A 26,705-nucleotide genomic window follows, 5' to 3' on the forward strand; every position below is an offset into this window, starting at 1 on the left:
ACAAATCTAATACTTTCTCTGATGAGAATGTAAAAATTGTTATGAGTTATGTTATTATGTTATAATTGTTATGTTTCGCGTGGAGGCACTCGGGATTTGTTCAGGTAAGTGTTAGGGTTTTTTTTCTGGGATTGCTGAATGTTGTCAAGGGGTTGAGAACATAGCTTGTGTTTTTCCGAAGGTGACTTCTGTAATTATTTTCTAAATTTTTCAAGGCTTTTTTTAATGTAGCCACTTACGGTTTGTTCCGGTAAAAGTTTAAGGGATGGTTGTCGGGGTTGCATGATATTATGGGGCTTATAATATATTTTGTGGATTTTTGAAAGTGACTTGTGTGATCATTTCATATTTCTAAATTTGTTACATTATTTTGCGTGGAGACACTCGGGATTTTTTTTAGGTTAGTATTAGGGGTGTTTTCTGTGTTGGCTGAATATTTGTGTGGGGTTGGGAATATAACTTGTAGTTTTCTGAAGGCGAATTGTGTGATCACTTCAACTTTCTTACATTTTTGAGTGTTGAGCACAGTCACTTGGGATTTGTTCAGGAAGAAGTGGTTGGGGTAGTCTCAGGTGTTTTTGAATATTATTTTGAGGTCGGAAATATAACTTGGAGTGTTTTGTGCTACGAGACTATTTGGAAAACAGTTACGACGGAGCATCTTTGCGTCACATGTTTGTTCTCCTCTTATGAATTAAAAATGTTTAAAAGATCGGTGGGCATCCGGTTCCTTTTTACATCGATGAAGGTGTTTTTTGTCCCGTACGTAAGGGTTAAACATTTTTAAATGTTTATTTAAAAAATTTCATGTTTTAAAAAATATATTCGTTAATGGCAGAAATCTTTTAAAATAATTTAACATTATTTAAAGACTATACAATTTTGTATGAAGAGATTGTTTCTTGTTTTCCAGATGTAAAAATAAATCTAAATAAATTATAATAAATCATTCCTCTATTTCCCCCTTTTTCGTGAAAAAATTATTCTATTTCACCTGTTTTGTGCTGCGATCCCCGTAATCAAAGTTTCGATTTTCTCGAAAAGAAAAGAATATTACAGTATTTTAATTGTGTAATACTTTATAGAATGGATAAAGATGGAAGCCTCAACATTAGTTTTAATGAATGGAGAGATTTTTTGCTGTATGCTCCAAGTACAAACATTCATGAACTCATCTTATATTGGCGCCATTCAAGGGTGAGTGATATTTTCCATTAAATTTAAATTTCTTATAATATTATATTAACTTATCAAAAGCTGGCTCTCATGACTAATTGTAAACTTAAAATATCTGTGTATCGATAAAAATTTTTACTTTAAATCTTATTTTCTTGCTTGCTACTCAAAACATTTATTAATTTCTAGGATGCTTTATTAGTAAATAATTTATAATATCTCTTAATTTTTAATTTGAATATCCTTTATTATTTTTACTGGTTATTCATTTAACTTTAGTTTGACCGTAAAATTAGCAGAGACGTTGAGTTATTTAGTAAAACATTGTCATAGAAAATGATGAATAACTATATAAACTATAAATAAAATAAACTATAAATCGACAGTACGCTCCATGTGCCAAATCGATTGTCGTTATTTTTGCGGAACATTCTCTAATCCCCTGCATGGGCAGTTAGGTGATCACTTATTATATATACCTACACGTAACTGCATACGTTCAAAAGCAATTCCTTTGCTTGATTCGTCGGAGAAGAGGGCTCGCCTCACTCGATCCAATCATGACGTGGTTTAGGAGCTTCGCGCGTGTCGTTCAAAATGACCTTGATTCCCAGCTGTTCGCCACAACCGGTTCTAACCAGGCGGTGGCAGACATGCGCAATTTTCGCGAAATCTCCTTGATACACCATTTGGTCTTGCGCACCTTCCTTCGAATCATGGATTAACATCAGGGCACAACTAAAATTGAATCCTTTTTCAATTCGAGTGTCGTTCCTCCTACCTTTGACAAGAAACCGATGCTATGTAAAGGGCTCAATATAAGTTGTGATGATCCATGATCATGGTGATTGTTCAGTTTCCAGTTTTCATATACACTTCTTTTAAATAAATCCGAAATTTAAATTAAAGTCACTCATATATCTTCGAAAAAGCTCAAAAGTGCAGTGTCGACTATGTTGATTTAAAATTCAGATTTTCGGATATCCTAATGTATATTTTATTTTTTAACGAGATTTCGTCGTGTAGTATGATGTGAAAGGTTGGTAGAAGTAGGTAATATGGTTGTAATTTAATGAACTGACTTTTAATTAAATTTTTTTATCAAAATGCATATTAAAGTTTGAATAATCTCGAAATTTCCATAAAGCGGCTTCAAACATACTCGATTGCAGTAAAGTTCCTTTAGAGAGTTACATAATAGGAAAGTCTAAAGAGCAAAAGATGAAATGCAAAAAGTCAACTCCATTCTTCATGACCTTCGTTTCTATGAACCTGTTCATAAACATGAAATCATCGTCAGGCAAAAAAATGTTCTATTGAAATTTAGTGAACGAAATTAACTTGAAAATGTATATTTAAAGAAAACTAGATCATGGGCTCAAATGTCTCACTCGCTTGTGATTTCTTTCTATCCGCGAATTGGACACGCGGTTGTAGAAACGTTGATTTATTTTTTAGGGTACTGTTATGAAGAGTGAGAGTCCAGGTTCTATTTGTGATACATTGCGCTTTTGCAGATTAAATGCTAATAGCACTGATATAAATTAACTGTCAATTTTATTTCACACCTAATGTGATTTTTTATATTCGTAAATAACATAGGAATTATATTTTCGATTTAGGATACATAGTTTTTTTCGCATGAAAATTACAACTAGTTCAATAACGCAAATTGTATTTTTATAATTATTAATCTTGTCTACATTTTAATCATATTGAATTCTACATCAAACGCAGTTTATAAACTGGGGAAAGTTATATTATAGATAAGATCTTTTAATTTATTTTTCAACGCTTCGTAGCTAAAAATGTTTATTTTGTAAGGCCTTTACAAATTCATCTTATTAATTTCTTGTTGACATTTTTTGTTGAAATTTTTCTAATACAAAAACTTCTATTTAAAATTAAAAGGTGTTCATACACATTTAAACTAGGAAAGTAACGTGGAAAATGTGAAATCCCGTTTTATTACTTAAAACATTATATTGTTATTCCGAAAGATAACTGGAAGAAAAGTCATGAGTTAAAAATAATATTATTTCTCAAGTACTTTGGGTATTATGATGAGATAAAACATTTTTTACTAAAAATGCTTATAATTTTTTCATTAATTAAAAAAAAACTTAAATCTAATGTTGAAAGGCTGAGTTTTAAATTAACGAAAAAATTGTTTTAAAATTCGACAAGTAAATCAGAAACGTATTAAAGTAAAGATTCCCTAACTCAAGTATATGAAAGAATTAAATAGATCCATTAATTTGACTGTGAAGATCTGTAACCAGTCAGCAGTTACTCAATGCTCAGCAAAATTGTACGTACATACTTGTTTAATGTGTATGGGTATATATTGTATGAAAGTGGGTCACTCAATATACGACGTAATAGTCGCTATTTAGTTTACTTTGAAATCTTCGTTTCATATGAAGTATCTAATGTAAATTGGTTTGAAGTCTCCCCCGCCCCTGCTCTCTCCGGCTCTAGTTCTCAAACTTTTGTGTTATTGATGACATACTTATACTTATGTCAAATTTTGATAAAAATGACTCGAAAGTCTGTTGAAGGCTAACAGAAACTTTTTAAATTAATTTCAAAGTATAATAGGAGAAAGGTGCCTGAAAAGAGGCCCCCTTCTAAGATGCCCTCCTGCTTCTTTTTCTATGAACCTATTGTATTAATCAAATACGTACGTTTATTCATGCTCATGCCCTTCTAGTTATTTAAAAACTGTTTTTTTCAACAATGCAATTAAATTAACAAAAGCAGAAAGTACAAATTATTTTAGCCCTTTAGATTATGGCTTCCTACCTATTTTAGAAGCCGTAATTTAATAGTTTGTGGTGATCAAGGTCCGTCAATGTTCATAGATATGTCATACGGATCCATTCAGAGAGTTCCGTAGAAAAATGACAGATTTTGACGAGCCATTTATATTTGTTAATATTTGACTAATTATTGGTAATAAGTAAATACATTTTCTTTCGGGTAGGATAACGTAAAGTAAACAAAAAGCAAAGAACGAATTTTATAATATTACTATGATATGAGTATTGACAAAATATCTTTGGTATTGAAGGATCTTGGTGGTGATATAAAACTGTAAGTCTGTAGTTGTCATTTCATATAGATAATATTCTAAGCTTTGAAAATGTTGTGGGCTTTTTATTAATTTTGTTTTTGTTTAAAAAACATAGTTTCCAGGGGTATATTACGCCAGTCATTCTAGACTGTTAGTCCAGACACCCTATAAAATTTGGGGAAATAAATGGTATACCTAAAATTTGACTTTGGATTCTTGTAGTGCTGACATGTAGAACAAAAACCTATATGTTTGCGATCAAGGCTTCAATAGCTCTGTGTGTGCAAACAACCGCCAAAGATAGCAATAACAGGTTTTTTGTTTATTGCAGCTAACCTATATGTCAGTCATCAGAAAAATTTGGTTAAGAATTGTAGGTCTTACAAATATCTACAAAATGATGTGTCGTACATTAAGATTTGTTCATTTGTTTACTTAAAAAAAAAGAAAAACCGCCCGAAAGTATCTTTTTTTAATATGCTATTATTATTCTAATAATTAATTAACCAGTTTCAAATTTTCAGAAAATATATCCCTTATCACCCTTAAAAAGCGTGCAAAAATTCAGCCCGAAATAATAATTAGTTTCCATAAAGACTCACAGTGATAAATATGGGGAAAAATTCGAGCTACGTGACGATTTTAATCAGATTATAAAATTTTTTTATTCTTCTCTAAAAATGTTATATTTAATATTTCCATTGAGAGAATTTTTAGAACTACCCATATATATTTAAATTTTTTTAAAATTTTAATCAAATCCTGATATACTGGAGTCATTCTGAGTATGAATTCGTATTCAGCGACCCAAAAACATATAGTACACTTAGTCAACTCTATGTAGACTCCCGAAAATATTTTGTAGTCCTGCGTTATTTTCGAACAATCTCCACTGATGTTCAGGTAAGTCGTTTCATGTTTAATTAAAAAATATATATGGGTAGTTACAACAATTCTCTCACTGGGAATAAAATTTAGTTGAAAAGTAGTATACAATCTTAAAGATATTGGCAGATGATTTAAATTTAAGGTTGACGTTTTCTAATATATGTAGAATATATTTCCAAAATTAAAAATGTATGTACTTGCAAGTTAAATATTCTCAAAGAATGAATGAAAAAGGTTTTAAAGCGTATATTGCCTTAGATCCAAATGGATCTAGCTGAGATATTTTGATCTCAATGAACATTTCCTAACCTCAAATTTAAAGCATCTGGCAATATGTTCAGAATTGTACGCTTCTTTTCAAGTAACCATTATTAATTAATAGATACAAAATTTAGTGAAACATTATAAAACAAAATATACTTCAATATAAATGTTGTGTTATACGCCTGTAGGCTATGTCTTTTAACTTGATATCAGCGCCATCCGACACGCGAATTTTTGGGTATCTCCAAGTTATTAGAACAATGTTAATGAAAAAGAGTAGTAAATAGTTATTTACTATAAGATTTCTTGTTACAATTTAATTCAAATTCAAATTTTTTCCCAACAATTCCAAATTGATGGCGTTGTCATAGCTACCCAACAGGCATATAAGCACGAAGTAGTACACTGTAAAAAAATTTTCGGGAAGCTAATAACCCTAACATTTCGGGAATTTTCCCTAACATTTTGTAGGGAAAATTTCGGAAATTTTCCCCAATTTTAGGGAATTTTCCCTAACATTTTGTAGTGAACATTTCGGAAGTTTCGGGAATTTTTCCCAAGTTTTGGGAATTTTCCAAAACTCACGGCTCCTTCAAAACACGTCTCTCACAGCTCACTTAAAAATGGAGAACTGTTCTGTCGAAAGGGTCTAAGGAAACTGAACTGAAGGATACAGATTTCAGTTTCAATTGTCTATCAGTATCCTGGAAAATTTGTAGTAGATAGACAGAGAGAGAGAGAATACAGTAAAATACATACTTAAAATAATATCTGAACATAAATCATAAAAATGAAATGCAATAACATTAGTTATAAATGATCATAATTGTCAACAATTATATGACTTACTGGGTAAAATTATACCAAAATCATACCTAACTCTTCATGATAAATCATTTTTAGAATAAAAGTATAACAATATTAAGAAATATTCCCCATGAAAGTATGCGGAAATTTTCCAAAAGAATAAGAAAAATTTCCTATTTTCTTATGGTTTTATAAATTTTTCAATCTTTCCGAATTAATCCTCATTTTTCGGGAATATTCGCTATTCATTCCGAAATTTTTCCGAAAATTAGGGAAAATTACCTATTTTTTCTGAAAAAATGTTTTCCCTACAAAATTCGGAAATTTTCCCTACAAAATGATAGGGAAAATTCCCGAAAGTTTTTACAGTTATATATAATCCTTATCTATAAGGAGACCTCACTCGGAAAACTTCGACGCGCCAATTCAGATTTACTATCGGCGAGAAAACTATAGGCATCTGCCTTTGAAGCTTAACAACTCCGTCAAAAAAAATGCTAGCGCAACAAAAAAATAGTAATTTAAAAGCTTAGCAGACTGAATAATGTAAAAAAGTAAGGATTTTTGGGTACATTTAAGAACAGTCAAGTTTAGAGAATTATTTCTTATACAAGGGGCGATGTCAAAAACTTGACAAAATTCGTGAGTATGAGGAAAACTGTTGTGAACCAGTTTCAGTTGAGAAATTTAAAAAATAATAAAAATTGTTGCTTAAAAGTACAAAAATGTGCAACTATATTATCTTTAGTTCTAATGCAGATATTAAAGCGATTCAAACTGCAAACTGTAATGGATAGGTTCCGTATTTATTTTCAATCACCCGGAAGGATGTGTTAATCTTAATTTTTACGAAAATCGCGATATTTTTATACATTTTTTTTATTGGAAAACAAGTGACAGAAAGCAGGGGGGGGGGATTTTTGTTTTATTGTCGACCGCTGGTGCCATTCTTCGACCCCTGGTTCTGAATGCTTGGATGGCACAATATTTCAGTTCACTTCTCAACACCCAAATATTATATTTAAATAGTAGAAATTTCAAGAAAAATTATGACTTTTTAACCTAATTTTGGAATTTTCAAGCAAACAATTCCATTTTTATCCGGAAAAAGATGTAATTTCTTCTAGAGCAGGTGAATTTTAAATTCAAAGAGACAAACTTTCAACAACAACAAAAAAAGCGTTGAATTTTCAACCGAAAAGTTACATTTTTATTCAAGAAAGATGCAATTTCTCTTGAAACAGATGAATTGAACCGAAAAAATATGCCCGCTGCGTGGGCATATTCTCGTTGCGCGCTATGAGCGCGGCGCTTCGCCCCAAGTTTGGGCGGGCCTAGGGCGCGCGGGTACGCTCTCGCGCTCGTTTTCGTGCGTTTAATGCGTACACTTTAGTTACATTTTTTCAAATATCATAACTTAAATCGAAAACTGTGATTTAAAGTTCTGTAGAATTACAGCCATAAATTGTAACTAACATTTTTTCCGATTCGTTTTTAAAGAAGGTTCTCAAAGCACCTACGGCTTTGACGATTACATTCTCATTACGAAACTGGCGTGTGGCGCTCGTTACTTTGTGTCCATTTGAAAAACTTTATCAAGATAATTTGTAAATCTTGTTCAAATCTACTAAAATGACGTTTTAAACTTACGGATGTGTGTAAAACAAAAATGGCATATTTTTGAAAATGATTTAACTTTTTGAACTTTTGTCTGATTAAGAAACTTCATGAGAATAGTTTCGAAATACATATATTTTATATCTAGTAGAAATTTGGATTAATATTTCTTAACCTATACAAATTTTCCAAAGGCAGCGTGGGAGTGGGGTCTACTTAATCTACTTTGTGGTGACAAGATTTCATGCATTCAATAAAAAATGACCGTGGCATTAATGCTAACCTCACCACGCACTAGAAAGTTGTCATCTACATTCTTGCACTTCACTTTTTCAACAAATCCATCTTGGTAAAACTTAAATGCTTCTAAGATTCAATAAGCTTTTTATTGTTTGTACGTGCAATAACTATTGGTTATCATAAAATACGATAGATGCATAATCAATCTCACTGATAACAGGCACAACACGAATGCTTGTGGAAAATTCTTTACTTTTCAGACCGTTGGGATCTAAAGAGTCTATTGCACTTAATGTTTTCACAATCACGGACCTTCACTTTACCAGATAAACTGAAAAATATTCAAGACATTTTTCATTTTCCAATAAACAATTCTATAACTAAGATAATACACGCGATGTAATGATATGCCCGAAGCATTCAGACATTTTGGAATAACATCACAATTGTGAATACTCTTTTCGGAATTATGTAGGTATAAATAATCGTGTTATATTTCAGCAGTAGGGCTCCAGCACTGAACCGAATATCGAAGGGACCTCTTTCTAACTTTTAGTGGTAGATAGAGAGGTCCGTTCGATTTTCGCATTTGCTCTCAATCCTCCTGTTGTGTAAACTGTTGCAACACGCAGTTAGCAACGAGCATTTAAAACTGTAAGTAAAAGTCTAACCTGTTTTAACTTTAAAGTAACAGGGGATGCAGCGGGCAAATGCTGGAATAAAAATTTTCCGCCAATCAGGGACAACCTATCCTAACCTTTTTCTGCATGCCAAATATTAATCATTGATGTTTTTTACGCTTAGAAATGTTGAAAACTTTTGATCCGCCGTTTTGATTTTTTTAAAAATTAAATTCACAATCAGAAACCCCAATATACATGTTAACAGAATTTTTGTTGCTCTAGGACTTAATTTATTCAATTTATTCAAGCTTCTAACCGATTTTTGGAAAATATTAAGAAAAAACTTGGATTTTCAAATTACCGAACAGGTTTTAAAAAAAGTGCATTACACATATTTAGCAACACAATGCAAATGGTTTTTATTAAAATCAGTGGATTGCTGCCGGGTCTGAAGTATAAACCGTACTTTACTCCTCTATTGAAAATTAGATACAACGTTACGCTAAGTGATGTCATGCAATAGAGATAATTAGTAAAATGACATTAGCATTTGTGTAAAGAGTAAGAAAACAGATTTGATATCAGCGTACATTTTCGAATGACGAGCCATGTTCTTCAAGGAACAAATGGAGCATATGCGTCTGGAGTCTTGAGTCTAGACGCTCGCCGACCTCGTCTTGTAAACACTAAAGAGTACTAACGTCGATAAATCGTATTTTCTCATTTTCCTCGGAAGAGTTAGACAAATTACAAATTTAATGTCGTCATTTTCATTATCTCTGTTCGCCTATCCAGAGATTGTGTCAGCTTTTCCGTTGGTAAACTGCCTGTTTGACGATTTCCTATGAAATTAATCCTTAAATTTTGAAAAATCCTCTCCAGAGCTGATAGAACAATATTTTTGTCCTCAGAACTAGAAAGTATAGTTATTGCATCAACACTATACCGGATGGTCCTCACAACTGTACCAGTATAGGCGTAAGAGCTATACTATTATTTCTAAACGTCATATTGCTCCACGAAGGATACAATTTTGTTAACGTGACAATAAGTGATATGAAAATTTCTTCGAAAGTTATTGTGCCACAAACTAAAAATATGTGCACACACACACACACACATTCTCGAAACGCTGTTTTTCTGGTTCAGAAGAACTAAAAACGTGGAGATTTGACAAAAAAGAAACGATACGAAGAAGCTTTTAGCAACAAAAAATGCCTCGAGCAAATGACGCTTTCCGTACATTTTAAGGTTAGTCGAGCTTTTGAGACCTACTGTGTCAGAAAAAAAGATTTTTACGAAGGTGTTTGTCTGTCTGTAGTCTGTATTCTGTAGGCACGATAACTTTCGTAAAATTCATCTGATTTGATTCTGCTTTGTCACACTTTTTCAAAACCTAAAAAGAAAGAACAAGTTCGTAAACCAGCTATTTTGGATCAAAATTCAAGAAGTAAGCGCCTTTTCAAAATGTTTGAAACCACATTTTTTCAAGATTTCAAAATTCTATGAACATTTATTCATAGTACTCAGAAACCCAAACAATTCATTTTTATGACTTTTTTCTATAAAAAGAAAATTATCAGAGTTAAAGCATTTTCAAAATCCATAAAAACAAACTAAAATGAACATTTCAAGCCAAACAACGCATGATATGAAAAAAAAATCAAGAGAAGAAAAATTTTCATTTTTGAAAGCCCTACAAGATGATCATAACAACTTTTTTTAATTTGGTCGTAAAGTTGAAAATTCAAAATTTGATAGTACCAAACATTTTTGAAACCACATTTTTCAAGATTTTAAAATTCTATGTACGATTATTCATAGTACTTAGAAACTGAAACAATTTACCCCTATGACGTTTTTGTATAAAAAGAAAATCATCAGAGTTAGAGCATTTTCAAAATCCAAAAAAATAAACTAAAATTAACATTTTAAGCCAAACAACGTATGATATGAAAAAGAGTCAACAGAAGAAGAACGTTCCTTTTTGAAATCCCTACAAGGCAATGATAACAGCTTTTTTAATTCGGTCGAAAAGTTCAAAATTCCAAATTTGATCGTACCCCAAATTTTTGAAATCACATTTTTTCAAGATTTCCAAAATTCTATGTACGGTTGTTCATATTATTCGGAAACTCAAACAATTTATCCCTATGAATTTTTTCTATAAAAAGAAAATTATTAGAGTTACAGCATTTTCAAAATCCAAAGAAACAAACTAAATGGAACATTTTAAGCCAAATAACCAATGATATGAAAAAAATTCAAGAGAAGAAAAACGTTGATTTTTGAAAGACCTACAAGATTATCATAACAACTTTTCTAATTTGGTCGAAAAGTTGAACATTTCAAATTTGACCTTACCAGAAATAATGAAAAATCAAAAAATTCCATTTTTTGTCAAACTATGCAAGATACGCAAAAAATGAATAAGCTAAAATTGCGCGCCCTGGAAAGACTTGTAATGAATCACTTTCCGATAGGACGCGTAGTTTTTGATTATAGTCGTAAAAAACAACATTAAAAGTTTAAAAATTTAAAAATTTTGGACTAACGACACAAGCTACGAAAAAAATGAGACGAAACTTGTTTATCCAAAAAGAGCTATAATTTTTGATAGGACACGTAGTTTTTACTTTAGTCGTAAAAAATAACGTTCAAAATAAAAATATAAATTTTTTGGAAAAAACGACATAGATACGAACTAAAATTAACAGACAAAAGTTGTTCGCCTAAAAAGATCTATAAATTTATTATTAATCATTTTTTGAAGGGACTTTCAATCGTACAAAATAAGATTGAAAAATAAAAAAATTAAATGTTTGGAAAAAGGACAGAAAAGACGAAAGAGGACATAGGACCCTATATAGGTTCCTGTATTAGAACCTATGCAGATGCGCAGTCGTTTTTATTTAATCGTAAAAAACAAGATAAAAAATAAACAAATTATAGAAACAAGGAAATAGGAGTTAGTATGATTCAATTTTTATGCATATTATGAATTGTAATGATATACGTTTATTGAAATGATACATTTTTCAGCGCAGCTTAGAATACAATTTAAAGCAAAATAAGAAAAAAATATAAAAATAATCATGATAAATACAATTTTCTCTTTATTTTGCAATGTGTTAATAAGCAATCCCAGGCAGAGTTACATAAAAAATGTATTATATTTGATATAAAAAAAGTGTTGTGTATAATGTAGAAAAGTTGGCATGTTGAACAAGATTGAGTGCGAAGCACGAGCTACGTAATCAGAATGTGTTCGTTATAGCCGAAAGAGCTTTAACAAAAGAGAGTTCAAAATCACATAATTACAGTTGTCGATCTGTTGACCTTTGATTTCAAAAGGTCTGTGTACGAATGCGGGAGAAATGCAAAGACCGAACGCGGAGAGCAATTGCTATCAGTCGGGTTCCGAAGGTGCGCTCAAATTTTCGCGCTAAGCTCTTTTGGCGAAAGGGAATAGCCAATCACAAAATTACAGTGGTGGATGTTTTGAGTCTTAATTTTGAAAGGTTTGCGCAAGAATGTGCGACAATATAAAGACCGAGCGTGAAGCGCGAAGTGCGATTGTTTTGAATTGTGTTAACTGCACTTTTTTTGACAGATTTGTACATGCGCTTGAAATTTCTGCAGCTGTGGTTAAAGAAACGTGGGATTGTTTTTTTTTATCATAAAACAATTTTTTCCATTGTTACAAAATTCTAAGCTTGGTCCATTTTAAACTGGCTTTTTTGTGCTCATTATAAGAAAATTCGAACTTAAGCACTAATGTTTGTTATATTTCTAATTTTATATTATTATTCACTACCATCAACTGTCGCTCCAAAAATCGGATAAAATATTTTTTTAATTCAAAGTTTGAATTTTCTATTTCATACACAGAAAAGTAGAATAGAAGATAATATCAGACCGAACAAAAATTTGGAGGGTTCACTACGGTTAGGCAAATATATCTTTTAACCGATATTAGAATCCGTTATTCTAAAAAGGTTTTTTTTTCGTTTCATTCTAGTATATAATGGCTTACTGAAATATTTTTAAATCCTTGAAATCTCTTGCCATTTTTATAATATTTCTTAATTCTGCGTATGACCTTCCAAATATGCCTATTTTTTGTTCTTTTTTCGCCGAAAATTCGAAAGTCGTGTTTTTTTGGTGAAAAAAGACCAAAAAATAGGCATATTTGGACTCGTGACCTATTGTGAGCAGGGACATGTTCCCGAAACGAGCTATTTACAAAAAACTAAACTTTGGGTATTTACCTGTAAATTCAGGTCGAAATGAGTCACCTTTGGCAGGTGCTAACTCGCGATTTATTATAGTAGCACAATGTTTTTTTTATTTTATTTTTTTTTTAAATTACAGGTATTTAGGATTTTTTGAAAAAAATGAAAAATCGGGCTTTTTTGAATAGACGTAACTCCGAGACTTTTGGTGATAGAAAAAAAGTTTTTTTTTTATTTTTACGCAGAATTTTATCTACTTTAATTTGTGTAACAACACGGTTACCTCTTAAATGCACAGGAAATCACCAGCTCAACGGAATGTGACGTTTTGCACATTTCCCAAAAAAAATTTCGTGTTCCGGGACGAAATCCTGTTCACGGAACCTGACCCCATGTTAAGCACCCCCAAATGAAGTACTTAAGGGCGTGCTCTTCGGTGACCACGTGACCAAACTAGTCCCCGGTTATGAACATTTTTTTTTGTGTTTACTGTTTCCACACGGATTGAGATATCGTGTTTAAACTTTTACAGATAAAATAAAAAGCAATAAAGAACGTTTGTATACATCAATATATTGGTAATTTTTAAGAAAGTTTATTTATAAATTGATGAAATAGGATATTGCTATTCGAGTTATAGCTATTTGCAGATCATTATTGGTTTGATGCATTTTAGATTTTTTGATTCGCTCATATTGAGCACTGGCACCAATTTTATACTAAACAGTCTAAACCTTGAAAAAAATTAATATAAGCAAAAAAATTTGGACATTTGTTGCAAATCAACAAATAAGTATCTGCACACACGTAATATATCATTATTTTTTGGGCATTTTGAGCGATTTCTAGCGGAGAAAAACAGAAACTTTGAACGTCGATAAAGTCGAGATCAAGTGACTAAGTTCGTTCATGAAATTTGTGTGCAAAATGATTTTCATTTTTTTGGTCCTAAAAATAAAAGATAAATTCGAAATTGGAAACATAGCAACACCAACAATATGCTAAAATTTACTCGTCGGAGTTCTCCAACCAACTTCCATAATTCTTGACGTTGAATCGATCAGCTGATAACTATTGTTGACAGTGAACCAACCAGCAAAACTCAGCGTCGGATTGGCCTTATCTTTCGCCCCTGGGCGAAATTTTATTTTTATTGGTTTTGTTATTAACTTAGAATTGTTTCACACCAGTAGAAAAAATCCACAAGAATATATAACCATTAGAAAATTTAAATTATTTTCTGAAGATGCACATTTCTGAAGTTGGGACTTGATAGATTACATGTGTGCGGATACTAAATTTTTGATTTGCAACGACTGTGCAAATTTAATTGCTTATATTAATTTTGTTTAAGGTTTAGAGGATTTAGTCAAAAATTTGTGTCAGTGCTCAATATACGCGAATCAAGAAATCTGAAATGCATCAAACCAAACATCTGAAAAGTGCTATAACTCGAATGGTAATGACCTATTTCATCAATTTATAAATAAACTTTCTTTAAAATTATAAACATATTGATTTACACAAACGTTCTTTAGTGCTTTTTATTTAATACGTCAAATTTTAAACAAGATATCTCAATCCGTGTGGACACAGTGAACACCAAAATAAATGCTCATAACCGGGGACTAGTTTGGTCACATTGTCACCGAAGAGCATGGGGGCTAGATGCAATAAATATTTGTTATGGGCCTAGTAACGTCACCAAATTATAGCGAAATTGATTAATTTTTCGTTTTAAAATTCAGTAAAAATTATTAATTCTTTCCGCGATTCCCTCATTAATAAAACTTTAATTGACTTACGGAAACTTGTATTTCGCGAAAATACTCCGTCTTTGGTGTTGATTGAATGCTGAAATCTCAGAATATTTCGTCATAAACTGAACGCACGTGGCTGACGTCATGAACTCTCGGAATATCCTCAGCTCTGTACGTAACCGCGTTGTGCGCCTCGATCCAAATATGTAACGATTTTATGTACTGTGTAGTTTGATTCACTGTAGGACAGAAAATTTGCATGGCTGGAAAGCATGAAAGTAAACTTTATTGCAAAGATCGTTAATCGTTCCAGTAAATTCTTTAATATTGGAAGTGAGTCAGATTTGTCAGTAACCCTAATCTATTACGGAAATTGTCTAGAAAATAAAAACGTAAACGATACCAGAAGGACTGGTGAACAAAGATCAGTACAAAGATCAGATAAGTGCAAAGATTAATGATTAATTGGTAATCAGCAATATATTGGTTTTACCAGTGGGTTTTAAAAGTGCTTTTCTACAAGTCAGTACGTTTATAAAATTTGAACGTTTGTATACGATTTTATTAAGAGCCTGTATTTATTTTGAGCAATACCATGTCAAATCATCAGAAGAATTTCAGTTATTGTTGTAGTAATTTTTATGAAAATTCTAGTGTTCGTTCTCTAGGTGTTGAAAGAAAAGCCCCTAAATAATTGTTGAAAATATAAAAAAAACTAAGGAGATAATAAAAATGGTAAATTTTGGTCCTTTTTTTCTTAAACTTTCATAACTTTTGTGATTTTAATTATGTTGAGGTCTATTTGTTAAAAATTAGTCGTAATTGGACACAATTTAGTCAAAATATTCGTTGAACAAACAAATTTTTGAAAACTTCTTGGATTTTTCAAAAACTAATTTTGAAACTGAATTTCTGAAGAAACCCTACTTTTTATTTTCTTTATTTTTTATATAGACAGCTTACAATGTCTTCTACATGCCCTATAAATATCCAAATGGGATCTCCCTTAGTTTGCCAGAAATAATTAAGAACGTACGCCGTGCCGTGACATGGCGTATATTGTTTGCATGTTTTTTCACATTGTGTGCGTCGTTTTGGCCGTTTTTAATTATTTCTCGAAAATTAAGGGAGATCATATTTTGATATTTATAGAGCTTCTAGAAGACATCGTAAGCTATCGATATAAAAAAATCAAGAAAATAGAAAGTGGGTTTTCTTCAGACATTCAGTTTCACAATAAATTTTTGAAGAAACCAATAATTTTTTCTACATTTTTTGGTCGACAAATATTTTTTTTCTAATCTGCACCCCATTACGCATAATTAAAAAAATATATACATTGATATCATTGAAACCAGCAAAGTTATGAAAGTTTAAGAAAGAAACGACCAAAATTTTCAATTTTCCGTATCTCCTAAGTTATTTTCATTTTTTCAAACATTATTTTAAGGTTTTTGTTTCAGCATCTTAAAGAACGGATACAACAGCTCACAACAGCTGAAATTCTTCAGATGATTTGACATGGAATATTTCAAGTCGCAAATATATTACTACACTCCGAAAAAGAAGGAACTTGTCATTCTGTTGAAGATAAATATTTATCTCTTTTAGATCCCAGTTATTGTATGGATCTGAATACGCTACATTTTCTATGTAAAGAAATACATTTGGAGATGAATTTGCGTAAGCTCAGTAGGCTTTGAGATATGCATTCTCATCGCGTCATTCGCGATGGTCGCTCGATTTTCGACGTGATCTACCATGCAATAAAAATCTACAATACTTTCTTGAGGCATACTTCTCTATCTCGCGTTTTAATGCTAAAGATAGGATTTTTATTTTCATCGTATTTTTTACGCATAAAGCAAAAACTCCTATAAGTCTTCTAATTATACTTTTTACGTATCTCGTGTCTTTTGGCGCAACATTTGAATTTTCGATTCTTGAACATGATTTTCGATAAATAAATTAGAAATGACGAGTTCTGTCAAAAAATTGTTCAAAGAAATGTGATAGGAATTTTTTAACACTGAAATTCCTCCAAAAACTTTTCCCGGTATTTCGCGTCGTTCTGGTCTTTAGTGGACTACACTTAAATCGAACTTACCATTCGCTCGCTCCAAACGTAAACATTCAAGGTAGCATGAACTATTTCAGTTGGATTTGGAGGCATGACGCAACCTGATGGAATTAACGCGCTGAGAGTGTGGCCCTCCTACTGTTTGTCACGCTTAAATGAGTGCATCCTCCCTTTCGGCCCTGCGACTCCTCTCAACATAGAACTGCCAAGGTGTCAATTTTCAGAACGACTTAAAGGGAGATACTTTAATGGGATTCCCATTGTATTTTCGATAATTAAAACCAAAATAACAATTCCTATCAAGAAACGGATTAAAACCATTTTTAGGACTTTAAAAGCTACAGTTCCTCGCTCATTTTTTTTCGTACCTCACGTTGTTTGGTTTAAAATGTGAATTTTCGATTTTTTGTAGTATTTTCCATAGATAAAATCAAAATTACGAGTCCTCTCAAAAAATGGTAAAAAGAAATTTTGTTGGGCTTTTTAAAAGTTATAATTGCCCCGTAAAGAATTTCCCCATATTTTATGTCTTTTGGTTCAAATTTTGAATGTCAGATTTTTCCATAGTATTTTCGATAAATAAACCAAAAATCACGAGTTCCGTCAAAAAATGGTTTTGAAAAATTTTATACGACTTTTCAACAGCTATATAATTCCTCATTATGAGTTTTTCCTATGTTTTGCGTCTTCTGGATCAAAATTTGGATTTTTGAGTTTTTTTCATATAATTTTCGATAGATAAAACCAAAATATCAAGTTTTATACAAAATTGTTAACAGAAAAATTATACGCCTTTTAAAAAGATGCAACTCTTCTCTAAAACTTTTTTACTTCTCTGTCGTCGTTTGACTTAAAATTAGATTTTTTTACTTATTAATTTTCAATGCATAAAAAATAAATTACGAGTCCTACTAAAAAATAATTAGAACAAAAATTGCATATATTTTGAAAAGCTTCAATTCTACTTTTAAACTTTTTTCACGTATCTGTCGTCGTTTAACCATTGGTCAAGGAATGCTGGTTAACGAACACGTTCTTTCTTTCAAGGCCCAAAAAAGTGTACCTAAGCTCGATTTGATCCGCTTATTTTTTCCAGAGTTATCGTGTTTACGGACGGACGGACACACAGTCGCCGTTGCCAAAACTTGATGTTTGGCTTCAGGGGGGTTCAAAGCGTAGGGTAGAGTGGGGTTAAAAGTGCCGTGGGAAAAAAGTGCCACATACGGTAAAAAAGAAGAAATAATTTGTAGGGCGCGGTCAAAAGTGATCAAAGTTAACTTTTCATAACACTGAGTCTAAACTAAATGAGGTATTTCTTTGGTTCTTCCATTAAAACTTATATAAGTCATTAAAAATGCACATGTTATAATATGTGGAACTTTTCCCCCGGGGCACTTTTAACTCCACTCTACCCTATATATCGGTTAAAAAACTAAGGTGTGAAATTTTTGACAATTCTAATACTTTCTCAATCATAAATTATGAGAATATAAAAATAATTTTAAAAATACAAAAACTGTTTAATTAAAATTGTATATTTTTCATATATAATTAAATATTAAATATATAAAACTAATTATTTAAGTTTATTCGTTTGCTAAGGTATTCAGCAACATACACAAGTTGCAATCATAGCTCATATTAGTGTTAAAATCATTAATATGTCAACGTTCAAGTTACCAAGGTTTAGCAAAGTTTATTTTGTCGCAATTGGTTCATGAGGTAAGAAGAAAGTCACGAGATGATTTTCATCATTTGAAAACTCGGGAGGATCGCTGTTATTTTAGAATTGATCTGAACTTTATTAATTGATTGCTTGTTCACTAATATAATGTAACAAAATGAATTAAGATGAAGTCGAGGATGAAACCGTAAGTCCAGGATTGAAGTAAATTAGTATACTATAACCGCAATGAAAACCGGTGTTTTCCAGACACCGGCGATAATATTTGGATGCATTAAAACTACCTAAACCCTTTTATGACATAAAATCTGTGATTTTTTCACCTGACATTATTATTTATAAAATATTATGTACGCTATTGTATTTACATCAGGGGTTTCAATCAATAAATGTATGTATAATATATTATACATATACAATTTCAAAAAATTCTTTCAATTCTCAGGGATCACAGTCATGCAGTCCCCGACATTATGCTAGCATTCGCATTAATTATTTCAAATTGAAAATTTGTTTAAAATATTTATCTGTATTATTATTGATAGTTATTGTTTTCAAATAGACCCGCCCTTTTTGGTGCATGTGCTGCCCGTTGCATCACTGCAGCCAGCCCAGGCATGGCCCAAGCCGGGCAGCTGAATGAGGTATGAGAGCCATCGAAATAAAGCCTGGTCTACAATCGCCGCAAATAGCTCGTTGCGGCGCCGCAGGACTCAGCTATGCGATGCGGCATCGTAAGCAAGGAATAGCCGTCTACAGTGGTAGCGAGTGGCGCTGTTGCGGCAGACAATCAGAGCTTATTATTAAATGAACTGTTTTCTCGTTGTGCTTTGACAGTCAAATATTTTTCGCTCCCACAGTGGATCCCTCTGACCCGCAATTTGCTCTTTTGCAGTTTGTTTCTTTAATTTTAAATGCTTTTAAATGTTTCTCACATAACACACCAAACCAACAAAAAAATCCAGATAAATGCAAAGCAAAATCACTCGAACTCAGTGTCGACGATGCCACAAACGTGTGGTTGTACGAGGTTATGTGATGAAACGCTCTGATTGGTCCTCTGACATCCGACGCGAGATCACGCGAGGCGGTTGCGGCGCGAAAAGTTGAGTTGAACCAACTTTTCGCTCTCGGTTACTTGCGGCGGGAGGTCGGAGTGGGAGAACGATATATATTTCTAACTACATTTTTGCATACCTCGAGGTGCTGCCCTCTTCAACTTTTCGACGTTTCTATGGCAACCGCGTCCTTTGCCTACGTGTACGGGAGGAGTGGGTCCAAGGCGAAAGCCAAACCGAAAGTGCCGGTGATGGTCTGTTTCTCGGTTCTCGCGCTTGCCTTCGTCAGCCATATCTAGAGTTGACTCGGGGCTGTCTATGCACGCCGAAAATATTAAAATTAATGAGGGCCTAAAATTATTATATTTATTATTATGTTCAAACTGATTATTTTCTTTTACGGTTTCTTTTTTAAGAAGGGAAATTTTCGAGATACTAAATAAATTTAAAAAGTACTTAAATTTTTAATTAATTCAGAATTTAGTTAAATGAAAAAATTTAATAAAGCTTAGTGAAATTAATTCCTCGTTTGGTTTCTTTTAGAAGAGAGTTTTTCGAAATACTATATAAATAAGTTTAAAGAAATTCTTGTCATTTTTTATAATTGTAGCGAAATTTCAAACATCGTTTTAAAAAATATAATTTTTACAAAAATAGTGAATTGAAGGTATTTATTCTACATGTAATTTTAAATCCTAAAATATCTTATTATTTTTTCCGCATAATTAAGGTATAACTGAAGTAATATTTACACTTCTCTGTAGTGTCGAATTGACAATTTACATTTAATTTCGAGGAAAAATTTAAGGTTTTCACTACTCATTTGTTTAATTACAAAAACCAGTAACTAGACTGTGCCTTGCACATTAAAATTTAATTTTAAGTTTGAGGGCAGTTAACCTCTTGCAATTCTTATGCTCATCAGAATTCACAACTTCAAAGAAATCCAAATAGTTTATAAAAATAATTCAAAGAATGGAAGAATCCAAAAAAATTCCAAAGAAATATAAGGCGTTTAGGGGTGCATCTCAGCAACTGAGGCTATTACAAAAAAAAGGAAAAGGAAAGAATTCCAAAAAATTAAAATAATTCAATAAGTTTTTGCGAGCCGGGAAATGACCGGAAATCTGTTTTCTTGATTAAAACGGCCACCTGGATTTCTTAGTATTTAAAAAATTATTATATTCATTGGTGTTTTCCTGTAAAAATAGTTATACCTTTTCGTACTTGTAAAAAAATTCCCGCCAAGGATTGAAATTTTTTTTTATTTGATTTATTTCTTTAAGTGAATTTTTTTTAAGTTTGCAATAACAAAAAAAAACGATGCAATTAGGGGTTTTAAGGGTTTAAAAGTCGTGATTTATTTTTTTCATATAGAGCCTTACAGCTAATAAAATCCCTCGTATCAGTTATAGTTTGAAACTCATGTTCAATTGATTTGAATGCAATATGAAACGCTTTAAATTCTTAAGATTTAAAGTCGAAATATATAATGAATTTGCAACAAAGAAGATTAATTTTCTTACCAAAAAAGACGAATTTTTGACAAATTCCATGAATTTTCAACCAAATAGCTGAATTTTCAATTTATAAAGGATCCATTTCTAATCAAGAATAGACAAGTTGCAATTTAAAAAAAAAAGTAATTTTGAACGTAAAAAACCAAATTATCAACAAAAAAGTTCAATCTTAAGCCAAAGAGGTAAATCTTGCACAAACATGATTTTTAAAAAACTAGATTTAACAAACACGAAAAAAACACGGAAAGTTCATTTACAAACGAATCCTACTTTAATTTTCTACCATATTGTTAAAGAATTTTCCAGCATTGTATTAATGATCTACCAAAATAAGATGAGCTTTCAACAAAATATATTATTTTTTAACAAAAATTTTTGAATTTTAAAACCGGGAGGAGCAATTTTAAACCAGAAAATATTAATTTTTAATAAAAATATCAATTTAAATCAAAAATGAAATGTTTTCCTTGTTAGTTAAAAAAATTAATTCTTATTTAAAAAAAAACGAAATTTCAATAGAATAGTTACATTTTTAACAAAAGAGTTCAGCCTAAAAATGACTTTTTATCCGCAGAAGGTTAATTTTCTAAAAATAGAATAGTTAAATTTTCGACCAAATAGGTGAATCTAAAACCAAAAGAATAATTTTTTTACAAAGTTGTTCAACTTTTAACCAAGCTTCTGAATTCCTAACGTAACAAGATGACTTTTTAACAAAATAGTTGCATTTTTTACAGAATAATAAAATTTGCAACTGAATACTAGAATTTTTAACCAAACGAGTTGAATTCCGAACCACAAATATAATAGTAGACTTTCTACCAAAAAGGATTCAAGCGAAAAAAGTACTAAATGTTATCTAAGTTCGTAACTTTTCGATTTTATTTATATTTGATAAAATATCAATATTACAGAGAAAAGTAACAGCGTTTTACTTTGAAGAATTGAAATGATTTCAAAACTGAAATTAATAACAAAAATTAAAGGGCCTCTAATTTTTCTCATTCTCATCATTTATGATTGAGAAAGGATAAGAAAAGAAAGGTCCGACAAGTCCGAAAAGAAAGGACGAGTTCGTTAAACAGCCATTTTGGATAAAAATACAAATTTTGGAACCATTTTTGTGTACTTAAAAATTTTTTTACGGCTATTAATAGTACTCAGAAGGCCAAACAATTTATCCTTATGACTTTTTTTCATACAAAAAAAATTCTCAGAGTTATAGCATTTAAAAAATTTTTAATATCAATCGAAAACAAAAATTATAAGCCAAACAACGTACGATATGAAAAAAGTAAAGAAAAACATTGCTTTTTAAAAGCCCTACAAGATTATCATACAAACTTTTTGAATTTTCTTGTAAAATTGAAAATTCTCATTTTTATTGCACAAAAAATAATGAGATATGAAAAATCCCATTTTTTGCTCAAACTGTGCAGGATACCAAAGAAGATGAATCAACAAAAATTGTGATCTCAAAAAAGATCTACAAATTCGTTAATAATCACTTCTTGATATGAGGCGTACCTTTTGTTTTACTCGCGAAAAATAACATTGAAAATATAAAAAAAAAACTTTGTGAAAAAATGATACAAGTTACGAAAAAAAATGATTTAACAAAAATTATTTACCCGAAAAAGAGCTAGAAATTTGCTATGAATTACTTTTTGTCAGAACACGTAGTTTTGGTTTTCATAATAAAAATGGTATAAAAAATAAAAATGAAAAATTTGTGGAAAAACAACAAAAGGTACAAAAACAAATTGATAGAAAAAAATTATTCGCCCAAAAAAGTGATACAAATTTGTATTCATTGATTACATTCTTATTATTTGTGATGGAGAAAGTAATAGAATTGCGCGAAATTTGGCATCAGAACATTCAAATTTTGAACCAAATGACGCAAAATACGACAAAAAGTCTCAAAGAGAAATGATAGGTTTTGAAAAATTCTACAAAATTTCTTTAAACCAGTTTTCAATAAGACTAGTAATTTTGTTTTATCGTAAGTAATATATGCAGATAATTGAAAATTCCAATATTACGCTGAAAGACGCGAGATACGTAAAAAATCTAAAAGAAGACTTATAGGATATTTTGCTTTATACATGTATAAAAAATAATATGAAAACCAAAATCCTCTTATCATCATAATTCCTTGCGTTGCGATGCCGCATTGCATCGCCGAGCCTTGCGGCGCCGGAACGAGCTATTTGCGGCGATTGTAGACCAGACTTAAAGTACTGGACCGCTGGCTAGGGCTGTCGGAAATGGACCAGGGAATAGAAAGGAAGAAAGAATCGAGGAAGTGGACCTATCCTTTTCTGAGGATGGTGATTGGTTCTACTCATCTTCCATCTGCTTTGATTACAAAAAGATCAACTGGCCAATCACTAATCGCCATCCTTAGAAAAGGACAGGTGTACTTTCTCACTTAGTCATCTCTTTCGATTTCTGTGCGCCTTATTTTTCCTCAGCATGACAACGTCGTTCGCATGGAGAATAGACACAAGGAGACCAAAGCAATGTAACGAAAAATTAGCACATTTTTTCGCGAATTACATACGCTTGAACTTCCCGTGCGTGGCGCTAGTATGAACATTTGTACAGAGCACGTGGCACAAATATAGCCGTTCACGTGACAATCGTAACAATACAATGGTATAACCTCAAATCAATAAGTATCAAATATTCTTATGACATTATTGGGCCATGTAATAAATAATGATTAATTTAAAGTCATAACTTTCTGCGCAAGTGTAAATGTGGTCATACATTTTTTGTAAGTTGCACGAAACTTAAGGGCATGCGACACAGCCAAATACCTATATTATCGACCTCACTTTATCAGCTCACTGAATATTCTTTTGAACCTAAGAACTTTTCTTGTAAATAAAATATTGAGCTGAAATTTTGGCAAACGTATTAGAGTACAATAAAGTACGTTTAGGTACTGCATTTTGGTAGTAACTTTACTGAAAATTATTTCATTTTTTTCTGAACCTTGACATTTTTTGAACGTTCGAACTTTTTTTATACATAAAAGATCAGTCTCGAACTTTGAGAAATGCAAGAGCCGAAAGAAAAATACGTTAAAGTACAAAGCTTAATAATAAAAAATGTAAAAAAATATATTTTTAACAATCAATTCCAACGGCATCAGCCGGTAACGTTGTACACGAAAATACGAACCCTCTAGAGCCTCGTCTAGTGGCCGCCAGGTTTCGTATTTTCGTGTACAACGTTACCGGCTGATGCAATTGGAATTGATTGTTGAAATATATTTTTTTACATTTTTTATTATTAAGCTGTGTAGTTTAACGTAGTTTTCTTTCGGCTCTTGCATTTCTCAAAGTTTAAGACTGATATTTTATGTATAAAAAAAGTTCGAACGTTCAAAAAATGTCGAGGTTCAGAAAAAAGATAAAATAATTTTTAGTGAAGTTCCTACCGAAATGCAGTACCTAAACGTACTTTATTGTACTCTAATACATTTCCCAAAGTTTCAGCTCGATATTTTATTTACAAAAAAAGTTCTTAGGTTCAAAAAAAACATTCATTTAAATGATGAAGAGAGGTCGGCAATATAGGCATTTAGCTGTGTCACACGCCCTTAAGGGCATGTGATACTTCGTCGTGTGGTCAATCGGGTACAGTTCCGACGGCTTTTTTTCCACAAAAATAAAAAATTTTTAAAATTGAATTCGGAGATGCTATAAAATATCATAACAGACGTCCCCGGGCTCTTTTTTCAGAGATAATAACCAAAAAATGTTATTGCGCTAATTACCAAATTTTATGTATGTGTATTATTTTGTGGTTAGGGTGATTTTTAGCTCTCTGTCATTTTGATAATGTAGGTCTCTATCGTACCGATTCTGTCGGTAAGCACTCTAGAATAATTATGGTGTAATAAACTATCTTACCAGCCTAGCTGGTAATGTAGATAGATAAATTTTGAAATTTTCGGCGTAGAGGGCGTACGAAACAGCATGAAACTTTGAAACTAATGTTCAATTTTTCGCCACTGGGAAATTATTGATGAAATAAACTTTTTTGATTGCCTGCAAAGAAGGTTAGTTCCGGGAGATTAGTTACTATGTTTATTTGCAAGTCCAAAGTTTTCGGCCAAAAATATTGTGTATTTTGGAAGTAACGCACAGGAGCATTGTAACATACATAACCTCCAAATATACACACGTTGTTAGCAATATAAAAAATTTTTTTGAAAAAAAAACCACAAATAATGTGTGCGGGGACGTCCGTTAGCATGTTCGCCATCATTTCCCAAATTTTTAAGACAAAATATTGATTATTCTAGAAAAAAACCATCGGAACCTAAAACTGGTAAAATCGATACTAATTCCTAAGCGCTATGCAAATTAATCAGATTTTGCTAAATTAAAACTTTTTTGAATTAAACAAAAAAAAAGTATATGGGGACGTCCGTTAGCATGGTCGCTATCATGTCCCAAATGTTTAAGACAAAATATTGATTATTAAAGAAAAAAAGCCGTCGGAACCTAAAACTAGTAAAATCGATAATTTTCTAAGTATCACATGCCCTTAAGAAAGGTAAGTAAGGATAACATGTATAGGAAAATAATTTCCGTGATTGAACTCGTTCTTTTATGATAAATTATTTTTTATAGGTCTTTTAGTATTGTAATTACCATTTCGATATTGCATAGAGCTTCTATCGTCTGCTCAAGTTCATTCTGAATTCACACGAGCGCCACCTATGGGACGTAGTAATTACTATAATCCGTTCACCACTTTTCTACGGGAGTGGGCACACCGTGAGTCACATGCACTCATTGGTTCACCCTTGTGGCTTCTGAGGTTTGAATGAGGTAAACACTGTCGAACAATATTTGTTGATACTGGAAGATTTGCTTCAATTAAATACGGGCTTCTGAATAATAATATTGGAATGTATATGAGTTCGTCCTGCGCCTATCTATGACAGGTTATAAAATTTCGTAGTGTACATTTAAAACTTGAAGAAAATATTTTTTTTTAAATAACTAAAAAATACAATCATTTGAAAAACTCAGTTATACGTGATATTAAAAAATAATGCAAAGAAAGATATTTAACAAAAACAATTATAATACAATAATAAACAAAAAATTCTTCTAAAAAAATTCCAGAAAGCAATAATTATAAAAAATGTATATAATAAGGCTGAAAACTCCCAAATGTTGGCAATGTTATTGCAGAAGCGATTTACATAGAAAAGAAACATTAAAGATAAATAAATAAATTACCAACCAAAAATGTTCCGAATTAAAAAAAATGTAACACCGTTGACATTTTCTCCTTCTGTCCCTTTTATAGATAGCTTCTTCGTAAGCGTCCCCGTTGTGGTTACATTTTTTCGATTCGGAAAATGTGCTTGGTAATTTATTTATTTATTTTTGCATAGTTAATTATTTTGAATGCTTGTTTTTCATGAAATTCGCTTCTGTAACGTTTTTGTAAAAAATTGGGGATTTTCAGCTTCATAATTTACAATTTTTTATAATTATAACTTTTTTAATTAGGAGTATATTCAAAAATATTTTTTCATTTATATGGCAATTAAAAACAATTATCCTAGACTTTGGGTTCTCGGAATTTCGATTCGGGCGTTCCAAGAATTACACCGCAGCGGTGGCTGTGCAGAGTGGAACCG

The 26,705-nt window shown here is 31.5% G+C and overlaps 1 protein-coding gene across 1 annotated transcript in view; it reads left to right on the forward strand.

Moving 5' to 3' along the window:
* LOC117176200 (calcium-binding mitochondrial carrier protein SCaMC-2) overlaps positions 1-26,705 on the forward strand; it is a 113,310-nt gene that overhangs the window by 57,192 nt on the left and 29,413 nt on the right. Inside the window, exon 4 of the mRNA XM_033366313.1 lies at positions 1,086-1,197. Within this exon, the coding sequence (XP_033222204.1) occupies positions 1,086-1,197 (112 nt within the window). The remainder of the gene's footprint in view (positions 1-1,085; positions 1,198-26,705) is intronic.

The sequence above is a fragment of the Belonocnema kinseyi genome, chromosome 7, assembly GCF_010883055.1.
Source record: "Belonocnema kinseyi isolate 2016_QV_RU_SX_M_011 chromosome 7, B_treatae_v1, whole genome shotgun sequence".
NCBI classification, from domain to species: domain Eukaryota; kingdom Metazoa; phylum Arthropoda; class Insecta; order Hymenoptera; family Cynipidae; genus Belonocnema; species Belonocnema kinseyi.